This window comes from Metopolophium dirhodum, chromosome 1, assembly GCF_019925205.1.
Source record: "Metopolophium dirhodum isolate CAU chromosome 1, ASM1992520v1, whole genome shotgun sequence".
Lineage (NCBI taxonomy): Eukaryota > Metazoa > Arthropoda > Insecta > Hemiptera > Aphididae > Metopolophium > Metopolophium dirhodum.
In genome coordinates, this window is record NC_083560.1 from 52,137,194 (window position 1) to 52,157,376 (window position 20,183).

General features: G+C 24.3%; 1 protein-coding gene across 1 annotated transcript in view; it reads left to right on the top strand.

Moving 5' to 3' along the window:
* The window catches only part of LOC132933939 (uncharacterized), a 292,866-nt gene that overhangs the window by 246,972 nt on the left and 25,711 nt on the right, over positions 1-20,183 (top strand). The window contains exon 28 of the mRNA XM_061000219.1: positions 18,735-18,884. Within this exon, the coding sequence (XP_060856202.1) occupies positions 18,735-18,884 (150 nt within the window). The remainder of the gene's footprint in view (positions 1-18,734; positions 18,885-20,183) is intronic.

Sequence of the window (20,183 nt, forward strand, 5' to 3'; positions counted from 1 at the left end):
AATACCTATCATTTTTGATGGATTAAATGTGCCTATCATGTAAATAAATTATGAGGTGGGAAAATTTCAGAATATCATTGTTATCATTTAAATTATGGACTTTACAAATGTTAGTTTAAATATGACATTTTCCAAATCATTATAAAAAAAATAAGAGTGGAATTGTATATTGTTTTTAGTAGGTACCTAAATAAAATTTAAATTATATTAGCTCAACTTGAGAAAAGTAAAGATCAATAAGATCAATATTATTACAAAACACAAACAGTAATTATTTCTAGATTTTTATAATGTTAAATAATTATATTATTTTTCTAGCTTATAAAGCTTATATGATACTCATCCAGAATACTTAATAGCCCTTCAAAACTTTGATACATTTCCTTGTTTTTGATTCCCGGAAGACTTCTGACACGACCAAAACTTCCGGATGTTTCACAATCCAAATTTGTATTCTCAACATTTCTCTTCATTATTTATATCAAGTTAATTCAATACAAAAATAAAGAAAAGTATGTAGGTATTAAATTAAATACTACATAAGGTTACTTGAAAACGACATAGACATAATTATAATTTAATATAAAAAAAATCTAATAATAAAAGTAGAATTTCAAATATTTACATTGTATAATGTCGTGACGAATATAATACTCTATTTTCATTGCCTACGTGCTTACAATTATGTTTAATAGAATATTGTATTTTGCTTGAAATTTAACTTTTCAAAAGTCCTATACTTCTGCAACTGCATTTGAGTGTAGCAAACTTGCTAATTTAATTTATAAAAGCAACATCCTGACATCCTTTACCTACGGCTATACATAGAGATATTGGATTGGCTTATTAAAATTTAAGCAATGAAGTTATGTTTTAGTTTCCAAGTGATGAAAACACTTTTAAATAATATATTATTTAGTTGATATTTTTCTCCATGTGAATACAGTTGGTAAAATAGTAAATAGAAACGTATGGAATTAAATCAATTTTTGAAGTTAATTTACTAATAATAAAATCATACATTAACACTAAGAGAAATATTCTATATTCTCACATTGAACATTATAATGTTAAATACTAATTTTTAGATTATTGTTTTAGAACTGTAGACTCTTTGCGAAGTGTTAAATTCATTGGCTTTACAAACTTTTGAACACTTTTCATGTTTTTGACGAAAAATAATTCAACCTACTATACTACTAACAGTAAGATAAATAACTACAATAGCATTATAAATATATAATTAAATAAACTTGGTAATATAAGTATCCACTGAGAATTGTTTTTCGTATAATGATGGTAAGGTTAGGATAAAATTTAAAAATAAGACTTTTAAGTAGATTCTATGGAATCTCGAAAGTTTTTATCAATATTTTAATTTTGAAGCAAATTATCATTTTAAAATGATGAAATAAATCTATAGTTTTTAAAATTTGCATAACTTGTTTTGGAATTCAATTATCAATAAAATCCTCCAATATGACGTGCATTAGATAATAATCATATAATTACATTTTAAAATTAAATTCACTCAAATTTTAAAAATAACAGAGTAAAATGGATTTAACTGAACGTACAATTAGCAATGCTGAACATTTATAAGATTAAGACATATCGCCATGCGGGTATGGCGTCTTATTAATTAGTAAAATTAGTATTTAAAATTAATAAGAGAGCGAGTAGTGAACGAACATTTTTTGGAGTACCCCTGGGTCACTCAAATCCGTTTGTGTTTTCAAAACTTTAAATTCTTATAAGTTATAAATAATTATCAACTCGCTTGAAATTACATTTTTTATGGATAGGAATACTCCAAACAATATCCAGCTTCGGAATATGATATAAAATATGTTTTTATATAAAAAGAAAAAAAATTAAACATTTGTAAAAATAAATTCTTAATTTAAAAAATATTGTTTTTCAATGATATCAAATCATATGAAATTAATATTTTCAAATTAATGAGTGTAAACACTAAAATCATGGATCATCTAGTAAAAGTACTGTGAACTTAACACATTAACAATTGAGATTAGCTGGTGTAACCTTACAGAAGAATATTTTTTTGGTAAATATTGAATAGGTGCGCCCAATATTTTTATTTCTTAAGCAGCGCAGAATATTTTTTACTATCACTCACGATTTCCACGATTTAGTTAGTAATAAGTTATTTAACAAAACTGAAAACAAGTAAAATACATTTTACTTTAGTTACTTACTTTAGTTTTTCGGGCAATCCAATATTGCATGATTATATGAATATTATATTGTACATACAATATTATATTATAGTGTACAATTAAAATGGATAGGCATAATTGAATAAATAATTGAAGTACTCTTGTCAATTAATATTTGTATAGTCTCTTTTACCATACCTACTAAATGTATATTATGATTGTAAAAATAAAATTCAATAATATAAAATTTAACAACTTAAAAAAAAAAAAGTATTATTCCGCGATAAGAATTGCCAATTTAATTTTTAAACTAGACGCATGGTGTGAATCAGTGTACCACACAAAATACACCCGATAAACCTTGTAAGTTTTAATTAATATTTGTTTTATTTATTGTTATAAACGTTATTTTCATTTATTCATTTTTTTTTTCAAATAGAATAAAAACAAATCTTTTAATGAAATAAAATGTTTAAAAAAAATAAGTGAAATGATTCACCAGGGTAAAATGGAAACTTTTCAATTTCAGACAATACAAAAACGAGTATGATTTAAAAACTGAACCCGAATTCTTATCGCTTACAAAAAGGTTTTATAGAGTATTATTATGTAATATCAGTTCAATAATCATTATTCATAAATAATGAAATAATTTGTAAATGAAACTCGGAGCCATTTATTCGTACTAAATGATATAATATATTTTTAAACTAAAAAAAATGTGTTAAATTAAATATATGCAATGATTTTAATGATTTTATGAAGAATTATTTAATATTTTTACCACATGAAAACAAATCGTATTATTTCTAAACTAATGTTTTATTCTTTAAATAGAGCAATGAAAGCTAAAATACTTATCTTTGTTAAGACTTAATTTTTTTTAAAAGACAGGCAAAATTGAGGAATTATATTATTACGATTTACACCAAAATGTTGTTAGGTAGTTTATTATTAAATAATTCAAACAACATTACGAACACAGGTACTTATAATAGTTAAGTTATATTTAAATGTACTTAACCGATATATTTATCAAATTATCTGATTTTTAATTAAAACTAAATGGAAATATATGGACCCGGTGTTGTTAATAAGAATATCTAGTTACTTCAAGTTGTCTAAGTATTTGAAGTGATGGAATAAATATTGAAATATATAAATGCATTTAAAAAATTTGGAAATATAATATAGGACAAATTCTAAACCAGTGATAAAATAATACTAAAGCTAAACAGTATCATCATACTATATTTATAATGTGATATTACGGTTTTCTAAAAGGTATTTATTTAATAAACAATTTTCTCTATAGATTATTTTGATACCTAATCAAAAATATTATGCTTCGTATATAGCGAATCATTCTGTAAAAATAATTAGATTAGGTTATTTACGATAGTGTTATCCATAATCATATCATACCTAATTCTTTTTCGTCTTATAAATGATCTAATTATAATGTTGCGATTCATACGAATTTTTCTAAAACGTTGTTAGTGCTATCTTTTCATATTTTTATAGAATGAAAATATGTAAGCCAACGATCCAACAAAATAATCAAATCGATTGAAGCCTACTATTTTCAACGCACAATACGTGTATGGTTATAATATCGTGTAGGTATACCTATATTATTATTGTAATATATTACGAATAATAATAATAATAATTATCGGGTCGCCTAATATTTCTCGGGTACCTACTTATCGATAATTAACAGCGTAATTACCCTGCAATAGGTTTTTTTTTCTCTCTTCTGCCCGACACGATATATATTGTCATTCGGTCGTTATTATAACTAGTAAACAGTAGGGAATGGTACAAAGCAGTTTTATCGCCGGCCCATGTGTACGTTAGCGTCCGTGTAAATAAAAATATTATGCAGTGTCGTCCGATCGCACGGTGAGCCACGGTCCCATGTTTTTCCAGTTCGTTTGTTTCGTTCGAATAAATTGAACAATCTCGAGGGTGTTTAATTTTTTTCCTTTTCTTTTCTTTTTTTTTTAAATAAATATAAATTGATTGGCAAATAAAGTAAATATACATTGAAAGTAATTGCCCATGTTGTGTTCGATTTGGATTTGCTGTTGTTACACTGGAAACGGAGAAAATCGTAGTGGATTTGTGATCAGAGATCTACACGAATTGGTTAGTACGGTCCTAAAATAATATTATATCAATGTTATTTTGCATTAATATCATATAATACAATAGTTAACTATATACATACTTTTGTGTATAATATACGTCTTCGTATTTCGTCAGTACAGCGATGTTTAAAATACCTACATTAATATTTATTAGTTTGTAAACAATTTTCTCTAAACATAAAATTGATTTTTCCAATAGAAAACTATGCGTAGTTTTTGTATTAGACTACCTAGAGGTATATATTATTACATTACACGAAACTAGAAAAAAATTAATTTGTTATACCTATACCTAGTTTTTATAATAATTTATTGTTGTTTTTAATAAATATGTACATTTTATCAATCTATTTGGATCAAAATTATTGACCGGTAATCATTATCTAATCACAGGTACCTACCATCATAAAAAAATACTTCTTAATAATCGTCTACTTTCATTGATAGTATGATAAATGTTCAATAGTTATTTAACGTTTAGTCTTTCTATAAACAATTGTTTATTTCTTTACTATTTTTTTTTTTATATCGTTGACTCATTTGGCTTATGAATAAACATCATCTTGAATAAAAAATGTAATGCAACAATATTATATTAACGTTTGTGTGTGTTAATATATATATATATATATATATTATATAGTATATACGTATGTTGTGTATATATATAGGGCAGTAGGTATTGATAAAGCTGCAAACCAGTATAATAGAACCATAAATGGAACAGTGTTATTGGAACGTACGAAAGAAATTTTATAATCGTCCAATGTGAGGTACCTATCACTATTTTTGGTCCATAAAAAAAAATCCCTGAGCGTAGTCTTTTGAAAATACGGTCTGAATCGAATATTTTATAAATAAATGCCAAGTGCTGGAATATTTATTAAAATAAATTATAGTTTTATAATTGGGTTTTAGAACAATTTTTTACGCACACAGAAATATATAGAAGATATACGTAGAAGACATTATTAGAAGACACTTATTGGAGTTATAAAACAAAAATATTATCTTTACCTATATTTACATTTATAATCATAATATTATTATCCGCTTTTGTTTTTTTAATTAAGTTTTAAGCAAAATGTATTTTCATTTTAATCATACACTGTATTCAATATTCGGAATAAACTGTACAAGTAACAAAATAATCAAACGTGTTGATAATCATAAAACAATTTTTAAATTATAATATAAATGATTTAAAATTCATAAATCATGATTATTATAAAATTTTAAAATATCATTCATCAATTTGTAAAAACATTTTTAGTAAAAAAAAAAAAACAAGTTTGTCATACTTATTGTATAGAATGATGTATTAAATATAATTTGGCACTTTGGCACTTTAAATTAAATATAATTTCAAAGTTAAATAAATAAATGTTTTTGTTATATAGATATCGAATCAAAAATTACAATACTTAGTAAAATTAACAAAAACATCGAAAAATCACAAAACAGTATAAAAATACGGTAGTGTAATGTTCTCCAAAAATTAATATTTTAAAATTGAAATGTATCTATAGGTAGTTTCCATAAAATAAAATATCATGTAGAAAGACTGTATATATCTATTAGGAATAACACGTAATTTATTCATTTATCGTACTGTAAAAATTTTTGTTCAAATTTTTATTTCAAAGCTTATTTAATTTTTAATTTATAATATAAAGGTTTTGACCCAGGTTATCAACTAGCTCGTTTCTTCGAATTAAAATATAATATGATGTTTACTATTTTACAATTTAATTTGATGATTCACGTTATTTGAAAAATGTATAATGTGATTTTTTTTTTTTAAATTTATTTACCCTATTTATCCCAAAATTATTTTTCTGGCTTAAAAACTTAACCACCCGTTACAATTATTATGTCATAGAATAAATTATAATATGACTTACAGTTTTTATAGAAGAATAGTATTTTAAATAGAATGTATACATTCGTATTACCATGTACGTTTTTTTTATTTCACAACAATGTTGTTTGTAATTATTATTGTCATAATTATTACAAACCACTTCGTTATTATATGATAAATTGTGTAGAATATTCAAACGAATATATTAAAATATGTAATAGATTTTGAATATGATTGTAGGTAGGTATTCATATTTTAAAAATTTACTTTTTAGTTCCTATGATTACAAACGAAAAAAAAACTCTGACCAGAGTCAAAAATACATAGGCGATGTTTTTATTTTTTACTTGTTCATTAAAATTATTTACAGTCTTCAGCATAGCTTATAACTTTACTCGCTGTCATCACATAATATGCTATATATTTCGTCATTAACTATGTTTATGTAGCTTTACAATTATTTATTTTAAATTATATTACATAAAGTAAGATATAATGAAATTACTAATTTACTCTTCTTTTTCATACAAATATTTTAATTGGCCACCACTTGTTGAATAATATGTTTAATGATAAAATTATTAATCTGTTATTAAGAAGAACATATAATTAATCTACTGATAATATATTATATTATACATATAGATATAAATATAAATATAAAGAAAAAAAGGATTTCAAAGGGTAATGTTTTCAAAGGTTAATAAAATTAAAATGTTTTAATATAATTGAAAAGTCAACATCAAGTATAATTACAGATTTGTATAGGTATATAATGATACCTATATGTTTACAATTATATAAACATTCTTGGCACTTGAAGTTTTTGACGATAAGATAAATTCCTAGTCTAAATAGTTTTATTTTATGGTTAAATTACTAAATACCTATAACGTATTTTTTAAGAAAATCAAAGTTACCATAATAACATACAGCTGATTATTGCCTTCCGTAAAAAGAAACTAGCTATTATTCTCAAACATTAACATAATATTTTGGTCTTTATAAGTTTAGACTACTAAAATAAAAAATAATTTTCATTTCTATGGAATGATTTATTCTTTTTATGTTCATCTTATGATTTTAATCTAAGCGGGTTGTATGTTATTTTTGAGATACTATACATTCAAGTTTTATTATGTTCTAAATTTTTAATAATAACATTGGATTATATTTGCATACATTTAAAGGATACCAGAAATGAATGCAGGTATGGACGCATGTACATACTACATAGTATAAAATATATATAAATATATAGGTGTATATAATTTATATATGTTCCTATATGTATATGATTTATATACATATATAATATTGTTTACACGAACACACAAATATAATAATATTATAAGGGTAATTATATTTGTATTTATGTACATAATATATACTTATATATTTGTGCAATATAAAGACAACAGTAATTAATAATAACAACGATAAACCATTATGTTATCACCTAGAATATTACTGTACAAAGCACGTGAACCAACCAGACTCAAAGGAATGTGATCAATGTGCAAAATCTCCGGGTATATAACATATTTATTAAAAATTACAGCTTTTATAAGTATATACAACTTACAGCCATATTATTGTTTATAAACACTAGAAGGTTCTTATAAGTGTATATATTCCAATATAATTTAGAGTATATTAATATCGGGATTGTAAATTATAGGTTATTGTTAAAAATGTAATCATTATAAATTCTTAAATTCTTCGCATGTTTGAAATGTAGGTAGCTGAATTTGATAAGCTATACGCAGGACTGTGCAGACAAGTTGTTTACTGTACGTTTTAAACCAAACATCATAATACATTTTTATAAGCATCTATATTGATAAAGCTTTGACAGCAATTTGACCTAAAATCACTGACTAAAGAAAAAAAGAAAAAATTTAACAAGTAGGTAACCGCTCTGCTGTACAGTGGGTGTCGAGTGTCAGCCTATATAATTATTTATTACTAAGTATATTTTATTATATATTAATATTGCTATTATAATAATTTATATTTCCATTTATATGATACGGTATTTAATATATAGGCAATAACCTTAAATTGATCCAAATATTTTCAAAATATCATTGCGTATAGTAAAATATAATAATTTACGCACAATATTGCAAGTCCAGGCCAATATTTTCAAATTATAAGAAAATAACTGAAATTAATTATTCTTTGTGTAAAATATGATTATTTGCGTCAACATGTTAACTTCAAATGTACAAAAAAAAAATGGGACGATATATTTTAATGATTTTTTGGTTTCAGTAATAATTATTTAAGAAAAATTAAATTGTTAAGCGTTAAATATAAACATTTAAAATAATATTAATTTTTTACTACAAAATAATTAAATGCTTCCTTTACTGTAACTACCTGTCTACCTATTAGTTTTTTTTTCCAAATTATTGCGAAAGAGTGTAAGGAATTTTGTACTATCGATTCACTTTTTTACCGAAAAATTATTGAAGAGGAAGATTGAAGCATTTTTACGGTTCTTAAAGGTGGTGACACACACAAAAAAAACCCATCATTGTAAAATCAATACATTCATCGCTGTGCTTGGAATCTAAAACAGTATAGCACTTAAAATATAATATACACAATGCACATCTCTAATATTAAACATTTTTAAACTACAACAATATATTAAGCTTAAAAAAGGTTCTTTAGTCCTCAAAACAGTGAACGTTTATTTTGTCACTTAATAAAAATGGCTTACATCACATTGTTTAATTTTTTTTAGAAATTAATTAATAGTAGTATACTATACTAAATTGTAATGAGTGAGCCGTTTTAAATAATAGATTTCTGTAATTTGTGACATTCAACATATCATATTAATTCAATTTCCAATATTTTACTTTAAATTATATAATAGACATTGAATCTTTTATACCTGAAACTTCCGTTGAAATAAAGAGCCCACTCTTTGTAATTTGCATATATAAATACACAATATAAATACACTAGAATGCTGTGTATTACCTATAGCAAACAATGCTTAATAAGTTTTTACTTAATCGTAACTAATTAATATATTTTTCAGGTAGATACCTATATTTTTTCCGCTTAGCTGTAGTCTTTTTTCTCTAAATCTTCAATAAAAAATAATTTCAATATTAATAGTAGATATGATACATATTTGTATATTATGTGAAATAATTTAAGACATTTAATAAAAGTTCGTTATATCACGTTTATTTAATATTTAATATTCAGTAATATTTTGAAATCTATAATAACTTGTTTTAAAACTCTAGTTTTAATAACATTTTCTTTCATAAATACAAAATTTTCCAAAAGAAACATAGGTGTCTATTGATAGTTATTTAATTTTAATAATTATTGTAGAAAATATATTTTGTTTACATACATGTACGCTTCTTATCTATTTAGATTTAACAAGCAATACAGCCAAATTAATTTACATACTATTTTTTAAGATATAGGTAATACAGGATTTTTTATCTAAAATTACAAATATTAATCATAATTATTCAGTTTATAGGTACATACAATGAATGATGTAGTGGTACAAGTAAATAACAAGTAGGTAGTCTAAATATTATTGAAAAATTCACTAAATCAATCGTTGTACCTATACACTCCTATTATGTAATGCAATTAATATAATTATTTACATTTTAACGAGTCGAATTTAAAATAACGCTAATTACAAAAAGGATGTAAACATGTTAGTTGAATACTAAAACTACATATCAACAATATTATGAATTATTGTATTATGTATAATATACAGTATATAGATATTTTATACTTACTATAAGGACTTTAAAAGTTGTTAGAGAAATTCAAACTACGTATAACTTATAACGGTATACTTACAACTTTTTTTTTAAAATGAGTATGAAACATACATTTTACACACTATACACTTTCGTTCTATAATACATATTATAAGTTTTAGTTATTAATTTCTATTCAACTAAACAATTGACTTTTTATCATACCTAATCTATAGACTGTTCCAGAAAAATTGGAAATACTCTGATTTAAATCATGTGCCAACTAAAATTTCAAAAACTCAAATAAAAAAAGCAGGTATGTGGATGTCACTCTGCTGTACAATAGATTACAAGTGGGTCACTGTATAATGGGTTGCATTAAATTTGAATTCAATGATATGATATCATTGTATACGAAAAACGATTTTGAGCGGAGACGGTTTGTCAGTCTTGATACTTTATATTGCTATTATATTTTATTATAGCCTGTAAGTTAAATTAATATTATAAATTACAGCAAATTAACTAAAATCATTATTTTTATTTTATTCGTTTCTATGGTGGTAACCAAAGCGTTAAAAATTAAAATCCTATTTTTAGTGGTTTTGTAATTTGTCGGTGGTTTTTCCCGTGACCATAAATAATTATTGAGAAAATTGAAAAATGACCTCATTAAAGTACCATTTTGATCCAATTTACTAAAATATAAGATACTATATTATGTCGAAATCAAAGTACTCCATCTGGTACAAATTTTTTATACAGGATAAAAAAATAATAATAAATAAACACCATTGTAAGACCACTAGATCCCTCGCTCCGCTCAGAACCTAAAAGTTAAATAGAAAATTTCACAGTTTATTTTAAATCTCTTTCAAAATAAATTATTAAGAATGTATTGAAATGATACAATTAGGATTGAATGTTTAAAAGCATATCAATAAATATCGTCGGAAATGATAATCGACAAAATACCCATTCATATCCACTACAATTATCCCTATACAAGCCTAGATATCAAAAAAGTTATCAAAAATCATACTCTCGAGTCTTGGCCAGAACAAATGGATGAAACTATGAACAAAACCAAATGAAATTAAAAGATCAATTATCCCTTGACCCATTTACAACGACCCATCTTGAAGTCAAGGAACAATAATCAGCTAGCTGAGAATAGGACACACATCACTCACCCACCGATTCCTTATGGCAAGGGAGGACTGTACCATTTGTAACACCTGTGGCGTACAGCTTACAGTATAACATATTCTAAATAAATATCGTAATTTCCAATAATAACAAGAAGAAATACTCTCCTCTACCTAACTCATCACCAAGTAACTCTCGGCCCAGACCCTATACGACTACGATCAACCTATTTAAATACATACAAATATCCAACATATACCATAAAATATTAATTACTGATGTGATAACTCGTACTAATTCAGTTTTAAGTTTTCACTGTAAAACATGAAAAACCAGAAATATTTACGCAACATCAAAAATCGAATATCTAATGATAAGTGTAGGTACTTAAAATTTTTACCAAATATATATCATATTAAGTATTCAGTACTATGTATTTAATATTTTCTAAATATTATATGGTTTTCAAAATATTTAATTTCTTTTTAGGTTATTTATGGGCGCTCTAAATTTTTATAAATTTTAGTACATTTTAAATAAATAAATAAATATAAATTTAAATTAATATTGATAATAATTTTTATATTTGGCCGAAAAGCTAAAAAAATTAATAAAATTATCATAAGTTATTATTTTAGAAATTTAAAAATATACATGGACAATATTTTATTAAGCATTTTACATTAACATTTTTCAAAATCACGACATTTTTCTAACTGGGTATTTTGAAATTCAAAATTCAAAAAGTTTTCAATTTTTTAGACAAGGATTGAAAGTTAAATACAGGGTTTTCCAAAAGTTTTTATTACTGAAATATTTTAAAAAAGAAGTAAAATGTAAGTATATCAAAAATATTTTCATATAGACATCGATATTTGAAGTTAAAACGTTGTCAAAGTTGCTTAATTCGACGAAAATTAATAATTATTATTATCTCCATTAACGATTTTGTTTATCTTATTTTTATTTAAAAAAATAAAAACAGCAGAAATTTTAAACTTTTTTGTATTGCGTATATTATTACTTTCTAAATACAATTTAATTGTTTAAACATTTAGACTAATTTGAATTATGCTATTTATACCACCAACATATTCACACCAGTAAAATCCTGTTGCTTTTTCGGTTCCGGTAATAAATTATTTCATTAAATAGTCCTGGTTTAGCTTCTGGTTTTTTTTCAAATTTTAAATTAAGCATTTTAGTTTGGATTCAGGTTAATACCGTTGTTTAATAGTTCCAAATATTTGTGTTTTAAATTTTTTTCTTTAGTATCAGTGGCCAGTAAAGTATTCTGTTTGATTTTGTATGCAGACAGTCTACAATAATAGCATTTAATATATTTTGTTTTGAAATTTAAATGTTGAGATTTCATGATAAATAAACGACTAAACGGAAATAATATTAGTGTATCAAAGCACTCTTTATATCCATAACAATGATCGTGGAGGTATAAAAAAATTAATTATTGTGAAAATCGATATTGTTCATTGAAAAATATGGATTCAGGTTTTCGTTCCGATTAGGTATTTGAAAATATTTAAATTAATTTCCTATATTCAATATTCTAAGGATTTTTGGGTTCTAAAACTGGTATTATTTTCTATTCGGTACCATACTCTGCTTCATACCATTTAACGGTTCGTCAGTAAAAAGCTTATAACAAAATTAAATAATGTAATATTATTACAATAGTTATAAGATTTTTTTGAAAAAGTGAGTTCTACCTAAGTACTTACCACGTTATTAATAGTAGGTAATATTAATAAATTATAAAATATCCTTAAAAAATGATACCCATAGAGTTTAGACGTGTATTTTTCCCTCGAAATCGTTTCTTCGTATGCAATGATTTATCATTGAGTTCAAATTTAACACATCCATTTCAATGTCCAACTCAATGACGAGATACACTCAAAACCTATACTTATTACAGAAGTGCGACTTTTTCAGTTCAAATCCAATAACAAATCATCGCATTGGAATTTTTTTTAGATCATATTAAACTGTCTTTGATATATTTTATAATATTATAATTGTACAACATTTTTCGGATTTGAATAGGATATACAAAATCTTCAAATATAACTTTAAAATATAAAACATAATCCTAATTACAAAACTGAGAGTTAAAAAATATTTATAACCTCATGAAATAAACGCGTTCTCCTTGTGATTTAAAATTAATTTTTAATTAAAACCAGTTAATTGACGTACAATTGTACATTTATTTTTTAGTTATAAAACATATTATTATCAGTATTCAATATATTTGTATAAAACAGATTTAACGAGTTAAGCTAAAATCAATAAATTAAATGAACAGAAATATGAAACTAATAATGAATAATGGTGCCCGTGTGAACTACCTAGTTTAATTATGCAGTATTTCTGTTAGGTGCCTACTGCCTACATACATTTTTAAAATATTTACCTAACACTATCTTACGACCAATGCATAAAATGAATGCATGCATCTATAACCAGTTATAATAATATTGATTTTGTTTATAGAGGATTTTATTTTGGTATTTTAAAATTTTACTTAATATACATATTTCTTTTTCTAGTAGATATGTTATGCTTTTCTGCCAGGGTCTCTAGTCTCTACAACAAATAATTTAAAACGTATAATGATTAATTACACTTATAAGATGTTATCGTATATTGAGTCTATCTTATTAGTACTAGTTTTATCGATGCTAAAAACTGATAGCTATTCCAATCAGGTCATATGTATTCATTATGCATAGATACACTGTAAAAGAATAATAGTCATTTTGGTGTTCTATATTATAATCGATGAGAAAAACAAAAATTATTATCTCTCGAACACGATGGTAAATGATTTAATATTTTTTTATCGAACATCGTTTATTTTATTATTAATTAATTTGCATCTTATCATTCGTAACTAGAAAATATAAATCTCAGTATTAAAAAAATACAATTTTTACCTGCTAACATTACGCATAAATAATAGTCAATAATATTAATTATTAGTTTATAAAATAATATTTCATCGAAATATTAATAAATTATTTACTTATGTTATTAAACATGAATTACAAATTCTACATAAAAGGTAGATCAAAAAAAATATCCACGCAAATACATTTATGTGGTAGGAATGTACGATAAAAATATTCTATAAACCGTATATAATATACAAATATATAGGAATCTCAAATATAACATTTTAAAGAGACAAAATGTGCTCAAGTACTTCCAATATTCTCCCAAGTTGCATACATCATTCAATAATAATAAAATAAAAAAAATAGTTGCTGGAAATTATTACAGTACCTAATTTTCTGTAATTTGCTCGTTTAATGGTACCTACTCAAAAAAAAAAAAATTGGTATTAAATTCAAGCTTATGAATAAACGGTTTTCAAAATGATTATAATAATATTCCTCGTTAAATAATTTACATATATTTTTATTATGTGTATAGCAATTAAATAATTGTAGTTATAATTATACATTAGAATTTAGAATATTTTACAAAAGTTTGAAAAATATACGGTATGACCCATACGGTGTAATTGTATAAAGTACTTAATTACTTTATTATGATACAGTTCATATTGTGTCATGACCAATACGATAATTTTAAATGTTTTAATTCTAAATAATATTACTACAGAATAATGTATAAGTTACTTCGTTAAGGGTCACATTATTTCAAAATATATTCACAAGTAGCTTTGAACAAAACTACCCAAGATCGATTGTCGGGTATTTATGAGGTGTTCTTTTACAAAAAGTAATATTGTTAAACATAAGATACATTTGTAAAATTTCCGATAAAAGCTGACATACTCCGTTTGTAGAGTTTGTAGTGGGTACTTCAACCATCGGATATGTTGCACTTGAAATGGTGTGTATGTTAAAGGCGTATTTTTTATAGAGTTGGGTGGTGATATGCTTTTAGAAGCCATACAAAATGCAAACTTTTGCAAAAAATTGCATTTTAAAAATTAAAAAATGGTTTTTTTTTTATTTTTTTATTGACAAATAAGTAAATATTTAGTTGGATTTTGTTTGTATAAATATATTTAGATAACGTTTGACTGATTGATATTGCTATCAGCATAATGAGGTACCATTCTAGAATTATTACCTATCAAAATCATATCATTAGTATGGTATAAATTATTATTTTAATTATAAATATTATTGATACGAAATCTGTTATGTACGGTTTATAATCACAATAACGTTAACTTATTAAAAAGAAATAGCAGGTACCAAATTTTCAATAAGAAATAAGATTTCGTCATATCAAAACTATAATATATAAAATATTATATACTAAGTTTGAAATTATTTTTTTTATAGTGCCTTCAACTGATACTATGATAAATAATAGACGTATAATATTATTATTTTAGGTCACTATGAATATAGTGTCTAGCATAATATAATATAATAGTATTTTTGTGATTGTAGATGGATTGTAGCTTTGCTGACTAGGCCATTAGCGCTACATTTACCAATTAACATTTTCTTATAATACTAGTGTTATAAACAAGTTGTACAAAATAATAAGAACTTAATATAATCTTCTATATGAAGTGCTATATTTTACAGCGGTAGTACACCATATATTCCCGCAATTTGTCGTGGCTTTGTTAAATATTTTAATCAATGAATTATGTTTCACAATAATATGTAAAATAATAGAAAAATTCCGAAAAATTTTACGTACAAAGTAATATATTGTCTTTCATTTTTTAATTCATAAATATGCTTAATAAACTATTTTTTTTAAATTTCTACCCCTAAAAAAATTGGTTACATAAGAAATACTTTTTTACAGGAATCCATCAGTGCTGTTTTTGTACAGCGTTAAGCATGTAAAAATTGCTATGAGTATAGTAATATTAACTGTCTTATTTACGTTTTGTTGTTATGATGATCGATCTATTTTCATAGTATTATAAGCTTGTAAATAATGTTTATTATGAATACATATTTTTTAATGGTTCATAAAATATGGAAAACGCACGTTTAACTCCAGTAAAAACCAACATTTATACACGATAAATTTATACTGGATTCATATTTTTGTGTGGGCTATGAATACATTTTCACGGATATCTTTTGAAGTTCTTATAAATGAAAAGTTATTATTTTTATAATATATTATCGATTAGTAATCTGACGTCATTAGAAAATATCTTTAACATTTTACCTAAAAATATGTGTATATAATTGTTTTGATCAAATAATAATTCTGAAAAAGTTCTTATAAATCCTACAAAAACTGATTTTAATTTTTAAAAAAAATGTAGGTATTGAAACGTCAGTACAAGTTAAATATTGGTTAATTCGAAATATTTATTCAATTTTAAAGAAACTCATAATATATCTAATTAAATATATGAGTCTGTGAAGTGATTATTATAATATAGTTTTAGTTTTTGGACTTAAAACAGGACTGTCATTATACATACAATATTTACTACACTTAAAACAAAACTAATTACATTTTGATAGTTATTTCAAAGGATTTAAATTGAATATTATAATACATTTCACAAAATATTAGATTTTAAAATAGCAAACATCAACAAAAAGTATATTTAATTATGTAAATAATAAAATTGAAAAAAGTGATAAATATAAATAAATATTTTAGGTAGGTACGAAATTGTATTATTTTTAGAATTTTTAATATAATCGGTGTGTTTTATTTATGTGTTCATTTATTTTAACAAATAACATTAAAGTACTTGAGTAAAAAAAAATATATCAAATAGTGTACCTACTACTTTAATGTAATCATAAACACGATTTTGAAATAAACTAATATTTAAATGTGGTTGATGGTATATCGACGATAACGATTCAAAACCGTGTACTTCTGTTCAAAATTACTTTTAGAATTTTATAGAACATAACAAATTCCTTTTGCATTTTGTATGGTAATCGATGGAGCTTTAGTCACCTTTCTGAACACATATCTAACAATGTTCACACACAATAATTAAAACACGCGTATTTGCTTGTACGAACGAACACATTAAGAATGCTTGAGTTTTTTTTTTCAAAATATTGCGTTTTGTCCAGTTATTAAAATTCGAACTTGTTCATAATATAGTTTATTGAAACCAATCGTTATAGTTGTTAAAAACCTTTGTCTGCACACATGACTGATCAAGAAACTTAAATAATAGTTTTTAAAATGGAATGAGAATTTTGTTTTATAATGATTATTATGGGTGATTAAATGACAAGCATTATCATCGGGGAAACATCATTTTCACTTAGTTAATTTCAGCGTGTAGAATACGAACACATAACGAATACGAATAATATTAAAGGGTATAGGCAGTTTTTTTTATATTTAACCTATCCATTTTTTTTTTGTCTACACACATTAATGAACATCAAAAGAACAAATTAATTCCGTTTATTTGGAACACAAACGTTCGGTTGGATGTTTACGCCGATTTAACGCCCAACAGTTGCGGTTGGTTTAGCGAAATCATTCATATGGTAATATTTTTTCTCTGCGGCGGATGGTATAAAAGCAACACACCATGTGGCAGACTGTTCATTTAAGTTTCAGACTTCGTACATAGACGTACAGAAATATTTTTCCAACAGCATTTATCTTTATTACGTATTATCTAACTTAAAATTTTAAACTTTTGAGTAGTAGGTGCAATAGTCAGTATACATCAACGGATCTTGGTAATTATAACAAAATAAAATATTTTTATATCCTCAATTATTATATATTATAGTTAATTAATTGGCATACCTATTTTAATTCATTGTTATATTGCATAATAGACATAATCAAAAACACCTAACCGAACTGATTTGTTTGTATTTATTTTATTTCTGCAAAACGTCCAGATAAAAATAATATTAAACTGAATTTTAATTAGGGTCAAATAATGTGTATCAACACATTTGCACTATAATATTAATATAATTATGAAAGATAAGACACATACTTACGCCTAATAATTTTCTTTTTAAATTCGATACCTACCTATGGTTATTTAATTAATTTGATTTCCCTCTGAAACTGTATAGGTACGTTTTGCAATATGTTTTTTATTTAATTAGCAATGTTTATATTTTATCGTTGTATAATTTATATACCATGATTTCAGTCATGTTATTTAGTTGGTCGTCAGTTTTTTAGGTATGTATGTGGTAATTAAAGATTTTTAGAATTTATTAATCCCGGCAAAATATCTCGGCTAATACCTGTCACGCTACTATACTACTACAGTATTTATTATTTCTTTTCCATAAATCAAACGTTTCGATAAACTTGTATTTTCTAGATATGTATTACCAACAATAGTTATTATGGTTTCAACTATTATTGACCAGTTTTGATAATGTTTCCCCGTACATGTAAAATCCATTTAGTTTATCTCTTGGCGCGTTATAGAATTAAATTGGTAACGGTATGACGTGAAATGTATCACACAGTGTATAATATTATGCTATATAATAATATAACAACGAAACAAGAACAACGTACGTACCTAATGTCTGTTTGACTGTTCATATTTTTAATCTTGACCATTTAGTTTTTTGTACTTAGATATTTTTAAAAATGACGATTTTTTTTTTGTTTTTTTTTCATTTGTTAACAGGAATTGAAAAAGATCGTTGCCCACACACTTTTGAACGACTCAGAGTTGCAGCTGAAACGTATTTATGTAGAGAAATGTAAACGTTTACCGGCATTCGGTTGTAATTTTTACTTTGTCAAAGAAGTTCAACGTGGTAGAACAAAAACTAAGGTAATATTTTATTTTTAATTCTATACATTTGTAATATTTACACATAACAATTTATGTTATAATATTATGCACCCATAAAAATCTAATAGTTATATATATATATAATTTATTTATAAGCAATTAATATAAATATTAATATTGGTGTACTTTCTATGTAAGGTATAGTAAAAAAAATTGTTTCCAACATTATTGTGAGTTGTTGTTTTCTGTAAATAAAGGATGTTTAACACTTTCTATTCTGTAATATGTGCATTTGATAGTATAGGTATTAGCCATTAGGTATATTTAATTAATATTAATAAAATATACTATTTGGTATGTAGTTTATATTCATATCAAAATTTTGAAAACATATTCTGAATTAACAATTATATTTTAATATTTAAAATGTTTGGCACAATCGAATTTGATTGATTTTATAATGATTTATATTTCCTAAAATACGCCTCTTTCGACACTAACTATTTTTTATTGGTTATATGCTTATATAATATAAACACGGAATAATATAAAATTACAAAAATACCTATTACAGTTTCATATTTTATTTGAAAATTGGACTACATTTGACAATACACATCGATAAGCTATGTACCTATTAAATATTTTTTGATAACATTTAAATTTTTTTTTTTATATAAACAATAAAAATATTATGAACATTTTAAATGCAATAATTTATATTGTAGATTATTCCATCGAATAGCTAATAAATATATTGGTAACCATAGTATATTATAATAACTTGAATATTTTAATTGGTAGCAAAAATTTATTTTTTACGAATGCAAATATTATTGTTGTGTGGAGTTTACTCATTTATCTTGTATTGGTATACCTACTAACATAAAAATATTTCACTTGTAATAATTTCTGTTTTTTATCGATTTTGAACAATGTTGTATTTATGGTAAGTTGATAACATAACAATCAATCGATTGTTGAAATAAATATTAAAATAATCCTATAAGAAAATAAAAATTAAATCGATGGGTAAAATTAACAATGGAGTTATCTAAGATTATGTGGATAATATATTGTGTGACACTAAAGGTACAGACATTGCAGTAAGGAATAAAGCGGAAACAGCCGTATTTCCGCTTTATTATATACTGCGTAAATGGTGTTGATAAAACCAGTGTCATCGTGACATCGTCGGATGTCTCCCCAAATTTCATGATTGTCCTCAGTTCTAGTCCACTATTATCGTTTGATAAACTGGGTACTAAGTACCATACAGAGTGTAACAAAAAGACCTTACAAAAAAAAAAAAAAAATGTATGTCAGAAAATTCCCCAA